The sequence below is a fragment of the Siniperca chuatsi genome, linkage group LG2 (assembly GCF_020085105.1).
Source record: "Siniperca chuatsi isolate FFG_IHB_CAS linkage group LG2, ASM2008510v1, whole genome shotgun sequence".
Lineage (NCBI taxonomy): Eukaryota > Metazoa > Chordata > Actinopteri > Centrarchiformes > Sinipercidae > Siniperca > Siniperca chuatsi.
The window spans coordinates 2,293,982-2,314,956 of record NC_058043.1 but is presented as its reverse complement, the minus strand read 5'-3'; the positions used below and the strand labels follow the sequence as shown (position 1 = coordinate 2,314,956).

The window sequence follows — 20,975 nt, the reverse complement described above, 5'->3', positions numbered from 1 at the left end:
AAACACGGCCAGCAAACATCCTCGCTTCACTGACCTACTAGATAAGTAATAAGACATGTAATTCTGTCATATTCAGCATAGTTTCCAGTTGGAGCTGTTGGCTGTGTGGTTGTGAGTTGTCAGAATTTAGTTTTGGATTAGTAGCTGACTGTGCAGAGCAACTCTAAACACATGAGGAATCTAGAAAACTGAGAGTTTTGAGGGCTGACCACAGAGATTTAGCCTGTTAGCATGCTAAGATGTGCTAATTAGCACTAAACACAAAGGAACGTCATTAGTTTTGCAGGTATTTGGTCATAAACCAAAGTACTGGACAAATTAAAATGTCAGAGGATCACCAAAGTCATTAGGATTCATCTTCTGGGCACCGTGACAGTCTGGACCCAAGGTCATGTTGATCCATCCAGTGGTCGTTGAGGTTTTTCAGTCTGGACCAGTGGCGTGGCTCTATGCAGCAGCCACAGAGGCAGCCACCAGCACGGCTAAAAATATTTAAAAATGATCCCAATCATATCCAATTCTCTCTAATTATATTACCAAGGTTTCATATGTTTCCGCAGTGTCACATGCATGAGAAGAGTAAATAAAGGGCAATGTCTTACTCTTGTAAGACTAAAAACGTTCCGTCTTGGTAAAACCCTACAGAGTGGCATGACTTCGTTTGCAGTTTGTTTACTTTTCTGATAGAGACAATAATCTTTGCTGCGACGAAACAACATCTGCACATAACAGCTGTTAACTTCAACTTTTTGTTTTATTAAATCCTTATGTCATCTTACAAATTAAGACCAACTTCATCACAGAAAGTTCACATTCTCCAGTAAATAACATGTTGTAAAAATAAAATAACAAAACAAATCAGTTTAAGTTTCTTTAACAATAACCCAAATTCCTGACAGTCGGTTCATACACTATGTACAACATGATATACATTAGTTAGTCAAACACGACACGTAGATGATGATTGTAGTGATGACAAAAACAACAACAATGAGCAGTAAACAAAAACACACACAAAATGAAAACACATGTATCAAAATAACTGATCAGCGTCGATCGTTATTGCTCAGGTGACAACAAAACGAAAATCCGTTTTCAATGCCTGCCGCACTGCTGCTCCGCGCTGGGGAGGAATTATCTGGAAAGCCCTGTAGAGTGATGCAAAACGACTGTACGCCAGCACAGTTCATCACAAAAAAATTACTAATTCAACACATTATGGAAATAATACAATTAGTATTAATAACTGTATCCAATTTGATTAACAGTTGATTAGAAGTTTATATACACATCTACATATTTGAAAAAAAAAATGCTGTTTATTGTAAAAAAAAAAATCTACAGTATGAGGAAACGCTCCTCTGTAATGTAATGAAGACACTCATTTGAAGTGTATGACAGCACTGTAAAATGTAAATGCTCGTTCTTTAAACAGATATGACAAGCAGCGTCTTCTCACAACTGTCTTGTTGATTTTTGTCACCTCCATCGCCCCAAAGCCGTTCACTTTCTACACTCACGCCTGATCTCCCACGTCTGTAATGAGATACAGCACCAGGAATATCGTCGCACTGCTTCTGCTTCCATTTACAACAAGCTTTGTTCCCTGTAGTGACAGCGGCTTCAAATAGGCGTGTGTGCACCGTTATTAACACTTATTTGAAGACACTGGAGATAAACTGTTACTGTAAACCTTAAGGCAGGATGATCAAGGCACATGTTATATACACTATAATAATACAGGAGTGTTACAGGGACGAGCTAATCCAAGCAAAACTGTTGAATAAGAAAGAAAAGGATGAAAACGTTTTCTTTACATTCATTAAATCACTGTGTCTTCACACATGTTAACAGATTCCTAATACTCTGTGCTACTTAATTCAGAAGAATAAACTTTTATTTTACTTTTTTGTTTTTGTATGTTTGCATCAAGTAACATACAAAAGTAAAAGTCGAACTTAAATTAAAATTCATTTTTGCTGAGATATCACATCCTTGGTGTTTGTTTTGACTTGTGTACTTATCGGAGCAAAACTGTAATTACTAAAAAGAATAAATGTAAGTCTACATCAGGCGTGAATACATTTGATTGGTGCAGAAATCTGTGTGGGCGGGAACTAAAAACAGTTCCAACAGGTACCTGGTTCCTCTGAACCAGGTTCAGAGCACTGAGGTTACAGGACGACGTGTTGCTGTGAGTTTTGACAGTCACCATATCTGAACCAGGGATGCATTATAAGAACTGGATACCGGATTCAAGATGGCGGCCGTTCACAACTGCTTGGCGAGTGCATAAGTCAAAAAGTCAAAGCGCCTCATCGGCTGTGCGGCCCACTGCACACATATAATGTTTCCTTACATAAAAACGAGGATTAAAATTGCTGTTTGACTTTAAGATTCTCGTTAATAGACAAGTTACAGCTCTGACGTCACATGGATTGTCTCGAAGTATAAAATTGTGTGGAAAAAATCCTCGTTTAAGTGAACTAAAGAAAAGGCCGTGGGAGGCTCCAGTGAAAAAAATGCAACTGCTAGTCTTAACTATCTGTTTAATATTTGTGTTGAGGCCAAAAATTCACATTTCCTTCAAAATGAGGATGATCTGTTCTCAGGCTTCAGCTGCAATTTGTGATTTTTAAAACGTGACAGATCTTCTGTTAGGACATACGCCTGGTTTACGTGAAACGCCCGTCAGACTACTTTTAGCTACAGCCTTCTTTTTACTTTTGAAAACACGATGACTCAGAAATTGTTGAAAAACGGACTGACGGATGATTTTCACATCAATTTCAACGTATTATGTTTGTAAATATAAATGTATGATTTTTTTCCCCCCCATGTGTTTTGTAAACTACAACCCCACAAAGAATCCCAACCCGGCTGTACTTGTAAAGGCTCCTCACATGACAAAAGAGGGGGAACTCTGTGAAGACGGGGAAGGAGCCTCTGAGCCAACATGGCTGTAATGCCTCGATTTCTGCCAGGCATCACTGAACTGCGGAAGAAGACGAAGGACTGACCACTTTATAAAAACAACCGGAGTCCATGGAGACTTTTCTTCACGGACTGCGATAAGAGACGCAGGAAGGAGGAAGAGTTCGGAAGAGATATTTAAACATAAAACTCAGATGAAATCCGTCTGAACTCCCGGTCTAATTCGGGGTCTTGAGCTCGAAGCGGCTGTACACCGGCTTGTTCATCTTGTTGTATTTGTTCACCAGGTCCAGCTTGCTGTGGCCCAGCGTCATTCGCTTCTGGTCGTGCCGGTTCATCAACACGGCCGGAGAGAGCGGGGGCGGCGGGCTCTGCTGGGTCTCAGGCTCAGTTGGAGAGAGGTCCGGTCCCCCCCAGGGCGTGGTGCCGTGAGGGGACGGTGGACTCCGGAAGTCTTTGTTGGATGTGGGCAGGAAGAGGTCTGTGAATTTGTTGAGGAACGGGTTGGAGGAAGTCTTCTGCTTGGGGGTCAGTTTGCCGTCATTGGCCGGGGAGGGTGTCTGGGTCTTGGGGATGAGGTTTGAGTTGGGGGTGCCGGGGACGAGCCCGGCGCCGTGGAACGTGCTCGGCTTGTGGTCGTACAACCCCAACGCCTGGAACTTGGAGGAGGTGCTGCCCATGTTTAACCGCATGACGTCCACCGGGTTAGGCTTGTTCCATTCGATGCCCATTGGCTGACTGTAGGGCGGCGGCGGCCGTTCCACAGCCGGGCTGTGATTGGCTCCTCCGTTAGCAGAGCCTCGTGGTCCTGGCGTGACATGACCCTGAGGCGCTGGGGTTTGTCCTCCTGCTCTCCTCTCAGGACTCAGGTGAGAGTTGCTGATGGGCTCCTTCTTGTCGTGACCTTGAGTGACCTTGTAGATCGTCTTAGAGGTCATCCCGGGCGCCGCCTTCACGCTGGACACGCTGTTACTTGATTGGCTGCTGGAGTTTTCAGAGCACACGTTCTGCCTGCTGGAGGAGGGAGGGGAGCTAAAGATTAGCATGCGGCATATTCTTTCAATTAAAGGTCAAGATAATCTATTACATCTGTGAATCGAGAGATTAGATACAAACTGACGACACTGTCTGTATTTTTAAACTGTTTTAGTCTTGTTTTCCTCATGTAAAGCACTTTGTAATATTGTTTTGAACGGCGCTATATAAACAAAGTTTCATCATTATTATTATGGCACACAGTATCACTATTGGATAGATAAAAAAATGTAAAAAATAATAAATCAGCCTTTAAAAATGGATCTGGCTTTACTCAACACTCACACCACCGACTGCACAAGAACACGAATGCAAACTGAGGAGTTTTTGTCACAATTTGTGCTGAAACAATTAGTTGATCGACATAAAATCATTCAGCAACAATTTTGTTAATCGATTAATCATTAAAATCTATTTTTTTTTAAAACAAAAATGACAAACATTTGCTGTTTCCAGCTTCTCAAATGTGAAGATTTGCTGGGAACGGAACATACTTTCACTGTTTATGCAACAAAACAAGCTATTGAGTTACGTCCACTCGGGCTCTGGGAAACTGGGATGGACATTTTCACCATTTTCTGACATTTTATGGACAAAATTATGAATCAGTTCATTCAGAAAGTAATCTCTTGACTGAAACACGCACCAGGCCCCAGAGTGCATGCACCTCCGAGTTTCAAATGTCAGCAGGAATGAATGCTTTACAAGTGGTGACCCTTGAAAACAAACCAAAGTAGACTCCACCTTCGTACCTGTCAGAGAGTAAATCCAGCCCCATGACCGGGCCCAGCCCCATGCCCATGCCAGGGGCCATCATGGCTTGGTATGACGGGTAGTAGGGCATCCCCTCCTCCTCTGGGTTGAAGAAGCAGTCGATGATCTGCGAGTCGGCGTACAGACAGCGGAACTCGCGGTCGAAGCTGTCGGCGATGCGACCTGAGAAATGCATCACCATGTTGCTGTGCACCTGAGCCGACAGCCAGGTGAAACTACAGAGGAGACAAAACATCAGAGTGTGAAACCAGCGAGCTGTACAGCGGACGACCTGGGGGATTTCAGTAAAACAGTATTTTGGGGTCTTAAGGGTTCCTGGGGTGAAATGATCGGCCTGAGAGGCCAGCTATCATATGTGTTGGAGTAGATTGAGCTTATTTTGCTCACTAAGCTCTGTTACTGTGAGTTTATCGCCCTTGTGTGTGTTGTTTTATGTTTGTTGTGTTGTATATGTGTACATGCTGGGACAGCAGTATCAGAAATGTGCGTATTTAAATTGATTATATGCGTACGTTGCTCTGCTTTGTTGTTTCAATATAAAAAAGAAAGAGGGGAAGGAAAAATTATCAGCTATCGTAATTACAGTAATATTTAAATGTGCAATATACACTTCTGCATATATAATTAAGTATTTAGCTGATGGTTCTGTGATACTCAAGAGGGACTTTAAATGAGTGCAACAACGGAGTATGCTTTAATAATCAAGTTACAACAACAGCAAAAATAATAAGTAATTCATTATTTAACCACAATGTGTTTAAAAACGCTAAAGGTGCTCATTACGTTCTTACACTTCCCCCGTGTGGTAAAATGTGTTAATTAGGAACAACTGAACAGGAAATAGGCAGCAAGATGGGAAACAGGAAATCACCTGCTAATCAGGAAGGTGACCCTCCTGCATAACTCTGCATACTGGGGAGGAATAATGTTTATCGTGTGTGTAGCAGGTTTTTAAAAGTGTGCATGTGGTCACATTAAACAAAACTGTGCATGAAAACTAGAAATTATGAAACACAGAATGTGATTCAGCACCCATCAGCTGCCTGTGTGTAAATGATCTCCCTCCACCTCTCTGCAGATCAGCCTTAACAATTTCCTGGACAACGATGAGTCACCGCGGTGACTCAGCAGCTTATCTGCCAGCAGCAGACGACAGGTGCGTGAACACTGAAGGCGGAGCGGCAGAAATAATGCCAACATGGCTGAACGGAGGACACAGGCTCAGAGGTACAGGATCACACAAACGTCTGAGTTCTAGTGAATGCAACGTATTACCCAGCAGGCCTGAGACGAAGCGACCAATGAGAGAAACCAAACGTTTCAGAGTTAGAAGAAGGACGAGGGAATCGCCAGCAGACAGCATCTGAAGGGAGGATGTCTGACGGTTGTAGTTCTTCAAAAGGACTTGTTGGACGTTTAATGTCTTTATCAGCAGCCGGAAACAGCCGTGCGTTAAAACATTAAAACAACTGCTGAGACAATGAAATACGATCCAGGAAGTCCAGTTTGAGTAACAGATTAAAGCGTTTAGACGACAAAATCTTAATAATAATTATATTTACATTGTATTATTATACCGTTTAATTTTATACTTATATCCACTTTGTACTTAATTTATCTTACCTGTATTATAGTGTATTATATTTTTTGCTTAGTACTTCTCTTCCTGTGTGCACTGACGTGACAGTGAGCAGCTGTAACGAAAGAGTTTCCCCCTCGGGGATCAATAAAGTATTTCTGATTCTGAAAACTGTAACTATAACTGATCTCTTAGTTACAGAAGCCCTGCTACAGGCGCAGGTTAGACATCAATTTAACAAACAACTAGTTAAATAAAGAATGTCAGCTGACAGGAGTTAGAAAAGTTTAAAGTGAAACCTTCCTCTAGATGCAAATACGATCTCTGTGTAAATAAAACAACATTTTTTCCTGCAATTTCTCAACAAATCTGAATTAAAGGTGTGGGTCTAACTCCAGTGTCATTAAAACACACTCAGAAAATATAAACAACTTACTAACCAACTAACTAATTTTTCAGTATTAAACGATGTAACAGTTTTAGGAGGGATCTTGCCTTGAACATGAGCGACATTAGGTTTGAGATGAAGAACGAAATGGAGACTTGGCTCACCATAATACACAGCAGCTACTCTTCTTCCTCTCAGGACAGTTTGCAGCATTTGCACTAACTCGTCCCGGAGAGCGTCTCCGCTCAGCAGGTGTTGTCGGCTTTTCAGCCTTCAGATTTATTCAGTCGACAGTTAACTCTCCACTTCAGTTTGTCATGAAAACAATCCTCCAATCCTCAGAGCGTTTTAAACAACCTCGTGAACACTAAATATGACACCGCCTTTAATAATGTCTGCAGAGACAACACCGCATGCAGAGCAAAACAAAATCAGGCCTTTCAAGAATACAGTCTTTTCTGAAGTGAAGTCATTTTGAAGCCATTTAAGGCGTGCAGAGACAGTGAGTGTGTTTTACAGCAGGCAAATAAAACTCTGAGGAACCTGCAGGACAGCTTTCCTCTGAATGAATCAATCACTACTCAGACACATTTCACCCGAGGAGGAACCGATCAGAGCACGCCTTCACCGTAAATCATAAAGTTTGTTTTCCTCATGTGGAGGAGAGAGTCTGACAGCCCATAATCATACATAATCAATCAGGCCTGCAATAAGGCTGTGTTTGATACGCAGATCCATTATCACTTTACCACAGAAGTCATAAAATTACGCGTGGGTCATATTTTCCACGTTCCACGTCAATCATGTCAAGATAAGCTCTAAGTATACTAAATATTCTGGCATCCGCTGCTTCCTGCAACAGTTAAGATCTATCACACCACACTGAACCAATTTATCTCATAAACATATCTGACATGAGTTAAACAAACAACACTGTAAAACATCTCAATCAAAAACGTAAAGTGCAAGTCTCCCTCAGTAACGATCCGAGGCTCACCGTGGGATTTCTGCAAAGTTAAAAAAGCCTTTATTTTACATGTATAAAAAAATGAGCAACACGTTGCGTTGACACAGGTCTTCCTCGCGGCCGTGGTCAGCAGTATCTATCTGATCTAATGAGCTGAGCGGCGGGGTGGTTCTCTATCGGCGTGCAAGCCCATTGGTCAAAAAACAAGGCCGCGATACATCTTCAATAGAAGGGCGACAGAAAGAGGAGGAAGGAGAAGGAGGGGGGGGTAAACCTAAATATTAAAAAGATATAATATGATGAAGGTGGACCTATCCGTTCCTTATCGGTCGCAACGTGTTGCTCGTTTTTTTATACACGTAAAATAAAGGCTTTTTAATTTAGCAGGAATCCCACAGTGAACTTTACATTTTTGAGACATGAAAGGAGCCCGTCGCAGGATGAAATAAGCACAGCGCACCTGAAGCCTGCAAAGAGCAGCTGTATGTGATCGCCTCAAAGACCCAGCAGCGCTTCACTGTCTACAGATCTCCCTCTTTAGCGTTCATAAGCACTTTATAAACAGCTAATAAAGTGTTTATAACACTGTCATTATAAGCAGCTATAAGGACATTTTTAAGTGTTTATTAATGTACAGTGTTTGTAAATAATTATAACTATGAAGACATTTTATATAATTACAACTGTGTTTTACAATACTGTCATTCATTATGTGTTTATTGTATTTCTGTTTTTCTTTCTTTTATCTCAAACTACTGGAGTTTTTATCTGTTTTTTGGCGGTTTGCATTTGCTGCCTTGTATGAAGCGCTTTCTAACTTCGGTTTTGAAAAGTGTTAAATAAATAAATAAATAAATAAATAGAGAATAATTCTTCTTATTATTATTATCATTATTATTCAACTTATAGGTGCCCACAGGGGGAGTTATAGTTGCTGACAAATACATTACACTTTACACTACACTGTCTTTTTATAACTACATTATAGTGCGTTATAAACCATTTATTACACGTTTATAAAGTGCTCATAAATGCTAAATAGGAAGCGCTAAAGTAGAGTGTTGCCCAAAGAGTACGCCAGCCATGTGCCGTATGAAGGTAAGTAGTTTTACTTTCTTTTGGATCAACAGATAAAAGCTGGCATTATCTTCTAAATATCAGTCAATCATTTATTATTTGCTTCTCAAATAAACTAATCTGTTTTAAATAAAAGGTGTGAAGCAGCATTTTCATAGATATTAATATCAGAGTAACAAGGGCGTTTGAAGATAGCGTAGGAGGGAGAGGGAGGTGTGCGCAGGTGATAAGACCACATCTACCTCGATGTGGTACCTGCCCGGACCTCGCCCTTCATTCCAGCAGGTCTGACGCCTGTCAGCCCGCGTGCCTGACGCCACACACCTGAAACCAAACTTAGTCCACGAGCAAAAACACTCCGCTGCAGCCAACGGGTCAGAACAGTCAGCGGGAAACAAGATAAGGGACAAAGGAAGTGGTGCACAGAAAGGCGAGTGAATCAAGGTGTGCCGTTGGTGACACACCTGAATCAGGTGACTGAAGATGAAAGAATGTGTGACTATGAACTCGCATCATGAGATAATTAGACGCTCATAAAATCTGACTTCAAGTCGCCAAACACCAGCGTGGCTTGGGAAAGCTCCTGAATCCCGACTGGGATCAGCGAAGTAGCTCGTTATTAGACAAACTCTCCACGACATTTCACCTCATGCTCGCTTCGTGAAAGCAGTTTGAACTCTCTGTTTGTCTGCTAGGTGTTGAAGCCTCTACGGGACGGGAGAGAGTGTGAAGGTCGGTGGGTTTACACATCATTGCGTCGTCTTTTCTGTACACACGACATCTATTTCCTGTCCGTCCTGGGAGAGGGACCCCTCCTCTGTTGCTCCGTTTTTCCCCCCTTAAAGGGTTTTTTTTTGGGGAGTTTTTCCTTATCCAGAGCGAGGCTCTGAGGACAGATAGCGTTGTATGCTGTTCAGACTGTAAAGCCCCTTGAGGCAAATTTGGCTGTACAAATAAAGTTGACTTGACTTACTGTCAGCTGTTTGCAGTAATCTGATTTCTTAAACATCATGTAAACAAGAACCAGGTTACTACAGCGCACGTAATCCTGCGAACCTGATTTCTTCGAGTAACGTGCGTGCTGAATGAGACCTGAACCGGTTTGTTTTTCAACATTAAAAGTGCAGCTGTTGATAGCAAACTACAGTACACTGGTGCCTGCTCTGATGAACGCAAATATATTGTATAAAATTAAATTAAGAAAAGAAAAAAAAACCTGAAAATAATGCACAGTATTGTGTGTTCCTGCCCAGTCCTCTCTGCTAATGGCTAAGAAGGTCACTGATGATATTGTTACGACGTGCATGTGAATTTTCAGATTATCTTCTGACTACACATGCAGGCTACTACAGTTTACCTGGAAATAATCTCAGAAAATTACCATATTATCACGTTTTGAGGCAAATTCTGAAATCGGACATAACAGCCAATGTGAAAGAGCCCTAAATATCTTTAAACATGCATTTTCCCTATTCTGTGAAATCATATATTGTAGTGATATCATGCATTGTTTGTTGGTCAGCAACAGTAACCTGTTAGATGTAGCCAGGAAGCACAGGAGGGCTGCACAAGAAGGGAAGAGTCGACCTTCAAATGTCAAACAGTAAATAAGATTTGTGAGGCGCTTTTCATAAAGTTAAGAAAAACAAATAGTCTCCTGTTAATGAGAATGCACGTTTCCTAACCGAGGCGGGAATTATAATTACAGCATGAAGGGAAAGAGCGACAGCAAAAGTCATTATCCACACTCCCTCGCTCCGGCTCTGCGACACCAAGTTGTTAAACTCCCCAGAGTTTTACAGCACTGTTTGTCTAGCAGCTTCACTGGAACATAACACTCACACTGACACACACACACACACACTCACAGTGACACACACACACACACACACACACACACACACACACGTTTGCTTCACTATCCCTGTGGAGGACAGTCACTGACACAATACTTTCCCTGGCCCCTCACACTAACCTTAACCTCACTGCAACCTGAACCCTAAAACCGAGTCTTGACCCTCATAAAGCCGTCTCTAAGTCCCCATGGGTTGGTGTGCTTTCATGTTAAAGTCCCCACCGGGATATAAGAACATGAAACACACACACACACACACACACACAACAGGAGTATGCGTACAGTGTGTGTGTGTGTAATGAGCAAACAGCAGAACAAAATGGAGTTAACTCTGAATATGCCACAACATTTCTGTTTCAAAACTGTATTTAATCCTCAGATATTTATGTCACGACTGGATTAAAAGCTGCAGCAATCAGTCGATTAGTTGATCAACAAACTATTTTGATGATCAATTAATAGTTTAGTCAATTTTCAAGGAAAAATGACTAACATTTGCTGGTTCCAGCCGCTCAAAGCTTTCGTTTGTCATATGTGATAGACGCCCGAATCTCTGGGTTTTGGACTGTTGGTCGGATAAAAAGAGAAATACGAGTACACCTCCTCAGACATCTTTCACTATTTTCTGACATTTTATTGAGAATTGATTAATCAAGAAAATAATCATTAGTTACACACAATGCGAGGAGTAAAAGAAACATGAACAACACAAAAGGCAGCGGTAAAAGTGCAAGAAAGGTAGAAAAAAAACAGGAATTTCTACTGGAAATCATGTTGCTAAAAGCCCTTTCTTTCACTGTGTATTGAAATCTGCACTCAGTGAACAAGCCTCTGCAGTCCCTCTCGTTCAGAGCAATCATTCTCCTTTACTTGTTGAGTGTGTGGCTGTAATTACGGGCATTACTCAGGTATTCCCATAACAGCTTCCTCGCTAACAGAGCAGTCCCTTCGCTGCACAACACGAGCGTTGTTACGCGGCAGACATTTACAGGCCTCTCAGCCGGCTTCCTCGCTGATAGTCCTGCTTATCAGGACGGATGCAAAGCAAATGTCAAACTGCTAACTGTGAGCAGTCCACACGCTCTGTTGTTGCTATTTTTACGTTCATATACTGTATGTTGTACTGGCCGTGTGTTCTCAGTCTGAATGTCTCAGTCTGAAGAGTCCACCTACACATCTTCTTACAGCTACAGATCAATCTGTGATCTTTTTTTTCTTTCCAGGCTTCTTCCAGACCTTCTCAGATTTCTGCAAAAACTATACAAATTATAAACGCCATGACAGTTGCACTGACATACACCTCTTCCCCACCGCCATGGGCCTTTTACTCCAAAGCTGTGGGACTTGCAAGAGACAGGCCGAGACATCCTGACTCTTAGTCCCCGGTATGGGTCAAACTCCAAAAAACACTGGACCCTACGTTTCCCAGAATGCAATTGAATAGCACCTTTCATTAGACCTTCCCTGACAGGTTTATGCCCACGTCTTTCAAACTTGACGCTGCCACTTTGCAATGCAGAGTTGCTGTTAGAAATGTGTCAAGTGACAAGTGACATTTTCTCAGATTGACAAAGCTCCTCCAGAGCCGCAGAAGACATTATATAACTGCTTTCACAGGCCGAGCGGTGCTAATCACGGCTACTAAACTCTGAGTCCCCCTTTAAAACTGGTAACTAACAGTGATTGTATTAAGAAAACCTGATGGCGCCGCACTCATTCCTATGAAAGTTTCTCATGGGGGCATACGGCGAAAACGTTTTTCTGGCTACTGCGGGCTTCTTCTGTGTTTTTCTGCCAGAGTAGTTTAGGCGTTTAGGAGTCCTTCTCCAGCAGTCCTGGCTGAGAACACGCATGTTCGAGACTTCCTGTTGGCTCCACGCACGCATGAATGGCATGAAATAATTATTAATACAGCTCTTCTAGAGTTTCCTAATTTTACTGGACTGAATGGATCAAATTCTGATCGCACAAAGAGTTCAGGGGGTTTGTGACGCTCAGAAAAATGGATTCATCGTTTAACAGTTGTTTTCTAATGGTGGTGTATGGGGGAAAAGGCTTTTTGGGCCAGTGTGCGTCATGTGACACTGCAGTACCGAGTGTGGCCACTGTGGCGTGTGTGTGTGTGTGTGTGTTCCTAACCTGTATGACCCGGCGATGACCTCTTCACAGTCTATGATCATAAACTTCTCCAGGACCTGACCGGTGAATTTCTTGCCGCTCTTGGTGCAGTACGTGTCCCCACATGTACTGCGAATACGCATGTTCTGCACACAAACGCACATCTTACTGTTAGAAACACAAATGCACACATGCAGGCTCACAGAAGAGTATTACAATGATAAGAAAATAGAAAATCAGACAATAGATATGTAAGGCAGCCGATTTCTGATAAAAACACCAACTCTTTAATTGCATTTTTTTAATAATGCACCATCCCTCCGTGTTTCTATCAAAATGCACCACTGTCAGTGTGAGATATCTCAGACAGCATGATCTGGATACTGGCTGTATCTCTGCTGAAACAAGTAGCCAGTCAGCTGGTTAGTTGATTGGCAGAAAAGTAATTGGCAACAATTCTGAAATAATCATTGAAGTAAATTTTTTAAGAAAAATGTCAAAAATCCTCTGGTAAAAAAATAATCGTTAGTTGCAGCCCGAATCACTAGCTTGGAAAACGGGTACGCATCTACAAACAGTGAGCTCCGAGCAGCCGGTCACACACGGTGTTGTGAAATCAGAATCAGAAATCCTTTATTGATCCCCGAAGGGAAACTCTTTGTTACAGCAGCTCGCCTTTACGTCAGTGCACACAGGAGAAAGTACTAGCAAACAATATAATGCACTATAAAACAGGTCAGAAAATAAATGAAGTACCAGGTGGGTATAAGTATAAGATAAAATAAGTGTGAAGTACCAAGTGGGTTTACCGGTTGATGATGATGATAATACAGTATAATAATACAATGTAATAATATAAGTAATAAGTAGTGGTGCATGTACTGTCGAGTTAAGTGTAGCTTATTGAGATTATTAAGATATTGCACAGCAGTAATGGAGGTATATAATATCAATATCAATGAATAGGAAAAACTAACATAAATGAAAAACTAAATGAATCGCTAAATGGTATTTGAAAACGCAAATGAGCTCCAAGCATAAAAAAAGTTTAGGAATTATTCAACACGCGAGGACACAACTAGAAACAGTCACGAGTTTAAAATGGGCAAATACGTTTTTGCCTTCCACTCCAGAGATTTTTTACTAAGTCAAATTATTTCATTTTCATTCTGATGCTGCCGTGCTGGCGTTCTGCGTGTTTATTTCCTTGCTTTCAGTCGGTGCACTATTAACATCAACGTGCAGAGACTTAAAACTTGCACGTGACGGATGATTCGTTACCGTTAACATGTCATCTTCTTGTCAAGAACACTACTGTTGCGTGGCAACGCTTTGAGAGCAGACACTGTTATTAAACTGTCCTCTTTGGCGAGTTCAAGGACGCTCTAATGTCTCGAATCTCTCTCGCAGACACGGTGGTGGACTCACACAGCCATCAGCCACGAGGTTATTAAAACTAATAAGGTGGAATCTTTTCTCTCACATCAGAACAGACTGTAAATCCTGGAGACGGTAGGGATTCAGTTCGTCGCTGAAGGACGCTTCAGCAGAGCAGACGCACTGAACCATCAGGTTTGGGTTTTTTCAACAGTAGAAGACCAAAGGTTGGATTGACACTTGAGAAAGTAAATGATGGAGCAGGCAAACAAGAGCATACTGTACATGTCCGACTCTAACACACACTGTAAGCTCCTGCTGCTTCTCAAACACCCCAGTGTCACTTCTGGAAGCTGAGTGTAGAGACTGATGCACTGCTGTGGCCGCAAAATGCTCTCGAATGGAACAAAAAACACACTTTTATACACGAGTTAGAACTCGGTTAAAGTTAGCTCACGGGCTGTCTTTAACTGAAGCAGGAAATACAGAATAATAACTGGATTATTACATCTCTGCCATACTTGAATAATTGTGCAATATTCTGTGTACTACGCCCGTGCAATATTTAGTTTTCCCACGTTAGTTTTTCCTATTTATTGATATTGATATTATATACCTCTATTACTGCTGTGCAATATCTTAATAATCTCAATAAGCTGCACTTAACTCGACAGTACATACACCACTACTTACTACTTATTACTTATATTATTGCATTGTATTATTATACTGTATTATCATCATCAACCGGTAAACCCACTTGGTACTTCACACTTATTTTATCTTATACTTATACTGACCTGGTACTTAATGTATTTTCTGTTTATTTAATGTTTTTATAGTGTTTTATAGTGTATTATATTTTTTGCTAGTACTTTCTCCTGTGTGCACTGACGTAAAGGCGAGCTGCTGTAACAAAGAGTTTCCCTTCGGGATCAATAAAGGATTTCTGATTCTGATTCTGATTCTGATGAAGAGTCTGCAGCCGTGCCAGCAGCTCTGTGAGGCTGCACTTGTGGCTAAATGCTAACATCAGCATGCTAACATTCTCACAATGGATGCTAACATGCTGATGTTCAGCAGGAATAATGTTTACCATGTTCACCATCTTAGTTTGGCATTTTAGCACGCTAACATTCGCTAATAAGCACAAAACACAAAGTACAAGTGGAGATTTTTCAGTCTGGACCAAATCCTGCTGCACAAGCTTCATAATATCATCTTCCTTCTCGGTTACCTCTTGTATTTTTCCACTGATCTCAAGTTATTTAACCAGAATATTAACAGATCTTTACTGTCTCTGCACCTGAGGTTGAACTCCGTCCGTGTGAATACTGTATTTGTGTCTTGGTTAGGGTTCTCTGCACGATACATTATGTTTGTGTGAGTAAAAGTCCGCTGCGTTCAGTACTTACACTTAGGTGGGAGTTCTGAATATCGAGTGCAGAGCACATTTCTGTGAAGTAGCTGAGGTTTTTCTCGTCCAGCAGGATGTAGACGGGGACCCGGCGCTTGTTGGACGCCTCCATAAGGTCGCACAGCAGGTCCACGTCTGTGAACACGTCCATCACCAGCGCTATCACCTGGAGCATCGGGGAGATATGAGAGACGTTAGCACGAAGCGTTTCATGAAGATTTCACGAGCGTGGGCCTCTCCGTGGCACGGTCAGGGTTGCGGGTTTGACTGCTCGGACAAAACGAGCATTTTCAACATGTCAACGCGGGCTCTGGGGAATTATTATGGACATTTCCATGACTTCGTGGCAACTTCGTGAAAACAATCTGAAATTGCTGCCCTAGCAATATGTACTGTTTCAAATTTCATTCATCAACCAAAACACCCTTTAAAATCGGACCACGGGTGCAGAATGTCTTTCGGAAAAAGAAAATTTGCCCCTGGGGGGGCCCTCCATTGTTAAAATAATAGATGGGGTTTCATTACAACTCCGTAAAAATTCATTTTACCAAGTAACTTTGACGCAGTCATTTAAAAACTAGAACTGGTTCCTGAGTTTGACACCGTGGCCGGATTAACCAGTTCTGGGGCCCGGAGGCGAAAGCTTTCTGTTGGGACGCTAATGCCTCCGACTTCCCATCAAGCACAGTGAACACTATAGATGGCGGCTTTATTATATTTTGCACACAGAGACCCAGAAACCAGCCGGTGCTGCTCTACTGGAAAACCACCTGGCCCCAGGTTTTCTGCATGTCAGTCGGTTTGTGGTATTATGCAAAAGCATAACTGTATTTGGGAAAATGCCCCATGTGAGCAACTAAAAACAACAAAAGCTCGGAAACAGACCTACTGTATATTTAGACACAGCTGCTCTACAGGGTTCTGTAACGGTGCAGGACCCAGTCAGTTCGCAAGTAATCGAATCACCAAAGAGCAACTGGCACACATTAAAACTGGGGCTTTTTGGGGCCCCTGGAGGTACGGGGCCTTGGTAGACACTGTTTCTGAACATTCATTCAACATAAATAGAACGTCTCACTTTACAAATAAAACTCTTCACGTGCACTGTAAAGAAATGAAAGGGCCCTCCATATGGTATGTGTTATGCAACATTAATACACACACACACACACACGCCAAGAATATGTCTGACAGCACACTGGCTGTGTGTGAACACACACACACACACACACACGTACAGACATGCTCATGCCCACAGACATATGCACATCCGCCTGCAGCTGAAAGCAGTTTCATGCCCTAAACTGTTTAAAAAGAAGCAACAGAGAAAGATTTGTCCCAGCACTGATTCGCTGCAGATCAGTTGGTGTCTGAGCAAGGCCAAACTAATGAAAGCGTTTGCTGGTGATGGTTTCTGTAAGGAGACTTACAGTAAGTTTAACTGTAAGCAGCTTCATTAAACAGCACAGAGGTCAAAGCTCATTTATTGTCCTAATCCTGTGGAGATATGTGCAGCTCTGCTAACAGCTGTTTCTCAGCTGACTGGTGATGAACTGCACTCAGAGTGCTGTGTGATCTCAAACCTGCTGACTCTGCACTCTCTGCGTGAGAGAGAGGTCGAAGTTACTGAAGTGTCTGAGAGCAAACTGCTTCTGTTCGGTGGATTTCTACATGTTAGAGAGTGTTTTTTAGCAACAGGCTGAGAGAGCATGCATTTAAAACCAGTCTGTATACACACAGAGAAGAAGGAAGTGTCTGCGGGGGGCTGGACTGTCTGCCAACAAACCGACTATCTGCTTCTTATCTGGTCAGTTTATCGATCATGAGACAATTTGCCAACATTCATTATAATGTTGGGGGGGGGGGTGGTGAATGAATGCACTCAGGTGGAGCGACTGAAAAACAAAAACACACCCAACCGACAACAGGTGACATGATGATTTCTTCATCGCGCTGTTTGTCTGATGATGATGTTGTTGTTTTTGCTCGTTTCAGTTTGTTTTAAGATCCCCTCAGACAACTTCTTCTTCTCCCCCATTGAAAAATGTTTTCATGTCAAAAGTGTACCTGGACACCAGAAGTCTCTGAGCTCGGCTTTCCAGTAGATCATTTCACGGCCATTGTTTAAATTCTATTAATTCTACTGTATTCAGGTTTTTAAAATGTTTTTATTTCCTCTTTTCTATTTTATTTGTTATTGTCTTTTATGTTTTGTATCCGTTTTATCGTTTCTGTTGCTCACGTGCATTAGTCCAGTTTGTCCTGTCTTATTATCAGACGTTCAGCCGTCTGTGAAACCGTCTGAAGTGAGTGAGAGGTGCTGCACTGGCATTAACTGTGACAGACTGCAGACTGTGCAGGACTCAGCTGCTCGGCTGTAAACCAGGACCGAGAGCTGCGACCACGTCACACCTGGTTCAGCCTCTTTACATCGGCTCCCTGTTGGTTTCAGGACTGATTTTAAGATCTTGTTGATTACTTTTAAGGCTCTTCATGGCCCCAGATTATATTTTAGACCTTGTAATCCCTTATGAACCTTCACGTAGTCTGAGATCTTTGGGCAGGGGTCTCCTGTCTGTTCCTGAGTCCAGGATGGAAACTAAGGGGGACAGAGCTTTGGCCATCAGGGCCCCGAGGCTCTGGAACAACCTGCCCGAAGACATCAGGCTGTCTGAGTCTGAGTCTTCTTTAAGTCTCGTCTCAAAACACATTTTTATCTGAAAGCAGATCCTGATTTTACCTGAACTGTTTATTTTATTTCTCCTGCTGTGAAGCACTTTGTCCTTTGTTTTGATAAGAGCTCTATAAATAAAGTTTTATTATTATAATAATATTGGAGCAGGACTGGCTACAAACTAGTTGTGATGTTGCAGAATCACCTGTGAACATTTGTTAAACTGAGATTTAAAGTGAGCTCAAAAGAAACTTTCTTCTGAATAAATGAAGAAATAATGATTTAACCCATTAAGTCTGGACTAAACTACTTATTTCCCCCTCCACTGGATTTGAAGAAATGCAGGTTTTGCAGCTGTAACACCCTGCAGTCACTGGGACAGTGTTGACATCACAGGTGAGGGAGATCTCCTCCTGATTAACTGATCGATCCGTGTTGTGATCAGCAGATACGGGCTTCAAAGAAGATTACATGGAAAAGGTTAGACGCGTATTACATCAGTTAGTGAGCCTGCAGGTGTCACGCCGATGGCTTCAGGTAAAAACACCTTGAAGCACGGCGCCTTCTTACCTTTTTGGCTTTGTTGATCAGGGACCTGATGAGGTCTTTGACGTTGTGAGACTTGTCCCTCTGGAAGTAGATCTGCGTCTCCGACGGTCCGTATCTCGCCGGGGAGTCCGGCCAGCCGAGCTCCAGCATCGGCGGCTCCTCGTCGGACATCATAGGGAAGTAAGTCCCGGAGGTGAGCTCGGACACGGCGTCCCCGTCCCCGAAGTCCCGGTCGTTGGGGCCGGTGCCGGTGCCGTTGCTCTCGGAGCCGCACGCTTTGGCCACATGCTGGGTGATGTAGCGGACCTCCAGCGGGGACAGAAAGTTGAGCTCCCGCTCCTCGGTCAGGACCCTGCGGTACTCCAGCTCTCCGTGCTCCAGCAGGGCGTCCGTGGCCAGGCGGGCCGCCTCGTTGTGGCTCAGCTCCAGCGTGGAGACCTGCCGCCACGGGTTCTTCACCTCCTCCAGCCGGGAGGCGAGCTTGCCCAGGGGCTTCCTGCCGGTCGGGGCCGGCCGCAGGGCCTCCGAGTTCATCATGGTGCTTGTAGCCTGGTCGGCAGTCCTGGGATTAACTAAAACCCCGGTTTTATAAAAACCCTCAAGAACAAAAACACCCTAACAAACAGGTTCTGAAAGGATCCCGAAATATCCGCCACTATTTCCGACTATAATGGTCTGGAAGAAACATTATTGCAAAGGAGGAGAAGCCTGAGCGACGCAAACAGAGTCCACAAGTCCACGATAAACCAGGACAAGTCAGGTCAAAACCCCCAACACCAACTGGGGACCTGCAGAGCCGCTGCGACGCTTTAAAATCCAAAATCTAAATAAAAGTCAGAGTGACACTAACGCGCGTCCTCATCAGAGCGGTATCTGAGGTGATCCCAGGACGAGGCGGTGCAATGGTCCTCGCTTCTCTAATTCCCTGTCATGTCAGACCGGATCTGCAGTCCCAGGAGCCTTTCCAGATCCCCTCCTACCTCACTGCGCGCGCGCAGGCGCGTGTGTGTGTGTGTGTGAGAGAGAGAGAGAGGTGTGTCATCTGCTCACCTGTATACCTGTCCTGTCATTGGTCTCCAGCGCGGACAGCCCCCTCCTCTCCGTTGTCCAGCCAACCAGTTCACAACGGAAATGCTACTTCTGGCTGGAAATTTCAAAATAAAGTCCCACGAGAGAGAGAGAGCTCACCTATTTGGAGGTCATACTGTATCTGAAAGAACTCGTGCCAGAGCAGGATTTCTGCAGCTGATCAGGGTCATTACTTTCCCAATAATTTCAGTTTCCTGTACATTTTTGTTTTTTTACTAATTATAGGTCAAACAGAAATTTCATTGTAAGAAAAGCTCAGTTTAAACCCAAGATAATATTAATTCAACATCAATTTATTTCAGAATCAGAAATCCTTTATTGACCCTCGAAGGGAAACTCTTTGTTACAGCAGCTCGCCTTTACGTCAGTGCACACAGGAGAAAGTACTAGCAAACAATATGATACACTATAAACACTATAATACAGGTCAGAAAATAAATTAAGTACCAGGTGGGTATAAGTATAAAATAAAATAAGTGTGAAGTACCAAGTGGGTTTACTGGTTGATGATGATAATAAAAAATTAAATGTAGCTTATTGAGATTATTAAGATATTGCACAGCAGTAATGGAGGTAAATAATATCAATATCAATAAATAGGAAAAACTAACATAGGAAAACTAAATATTGCACGGGAGTAGTACACAGTCCAGTTTAGTGCCTTCGGGTCATACAGACTGACACTTAGAGGGAGGAGTTAAAGAGTCTGATGGCCACAGGCAGGAATGACTTCCTGTGGCGCTCTGTGGTGCATTGTGGGGGGATGAGTCTTCCGCTGAAGGTGCTCCTTTGTTTGACCAGCGCGTCATGGAGCGGGTGGGAGACGCTGTCCAAGATGGCGTGTAGTTTACCCAGCATCCTCCTCTCTGACACCACCAACAGAGAGTCCAGCTCCACCCCCACAATGTCACCGGCCTTACGGATCAGTTTGTTGAGTCTGTTGGCGTCCGCTACCCTCAGCCTGCTGCCCCAGCATGCAACAGCATACAGGAAAACACCGGCCACCACAGACTCATAAAACATCCTCAGCATCGTCCGGCAGATGTTGAAGGACCTCAGCCTCCTCAGGAAACAGAGGCGGCTCTGGCCCTGCCTGTACAGAGTTTGAGTGTTCTTAGCCCAGTCCAGTTTATTGTCCATGT

General features: G+C 43.0%; 1 protein-coding gene across 2 annotated transcripts; it reads right to left on the bottom strand.

The window, feature by feature from the left end:
- Positions 1–735: 735 nt before the first annotated feature.
- Positions 736–19,811, bottom strand: fam83c (family with sequence similarity 83 member C). 2 transcript variants are annotated; one of them, XM_044183032.1, is made up of 5 exons: positions 18,766–19,811; positions 15,520–15,687; positions 12,749–12,873; positions 4,722–4,958; positions 736–3,945 (listed from the first exon to the last, which is right to left on the bottom strand). In XM_044183032.1, the coding sequence occupies exons 1-5, from the start codon at positions 19,279–19,281 to the stop codon at positions 3,153–3,155; spliced, it is 1,839 nt and encodes a 612-aa protein (XP_044038967.1). In that variant the 5' UTR covers positions 19,282–19,811; the 3' UTR covers positions 736–3,152. The 2 variants fall into 2 exon arrangements, with proteins under 2 accessions (XP_044038967.1, XP_044038957.1); XM_044183022.1 differs by having other exon boundaries at positions 736–3,948; positions 18,766–19,808.
- Between the last annotated feature and the right edge of the window lie 1,164 nt (positions 19,812–20,975).

Coding starts and splice junctions, on each gene's coding strand:
- fam83c (XM_044183022.1), bottom strand. CDS start 19,281: ATGATGAACTCGGAGGCCCTGCGGCCGGCCCCGACCGGCAGGAAGCCC. Junction 15,688..18,765: donor TGATCAACAAAGCCAAAAAG/GTAAGAAGGCGC, acceptor CCGATGCTCCAG/GTGATAGCGCTGGTGATGGA. Junction 3,949..4,721: donor CTGGATTTACTCTCTGACAG/GTACGAAGGTGG, acceptor TCCCTCCTCCAG/CAGGCAGAACGTGTGCTCTG.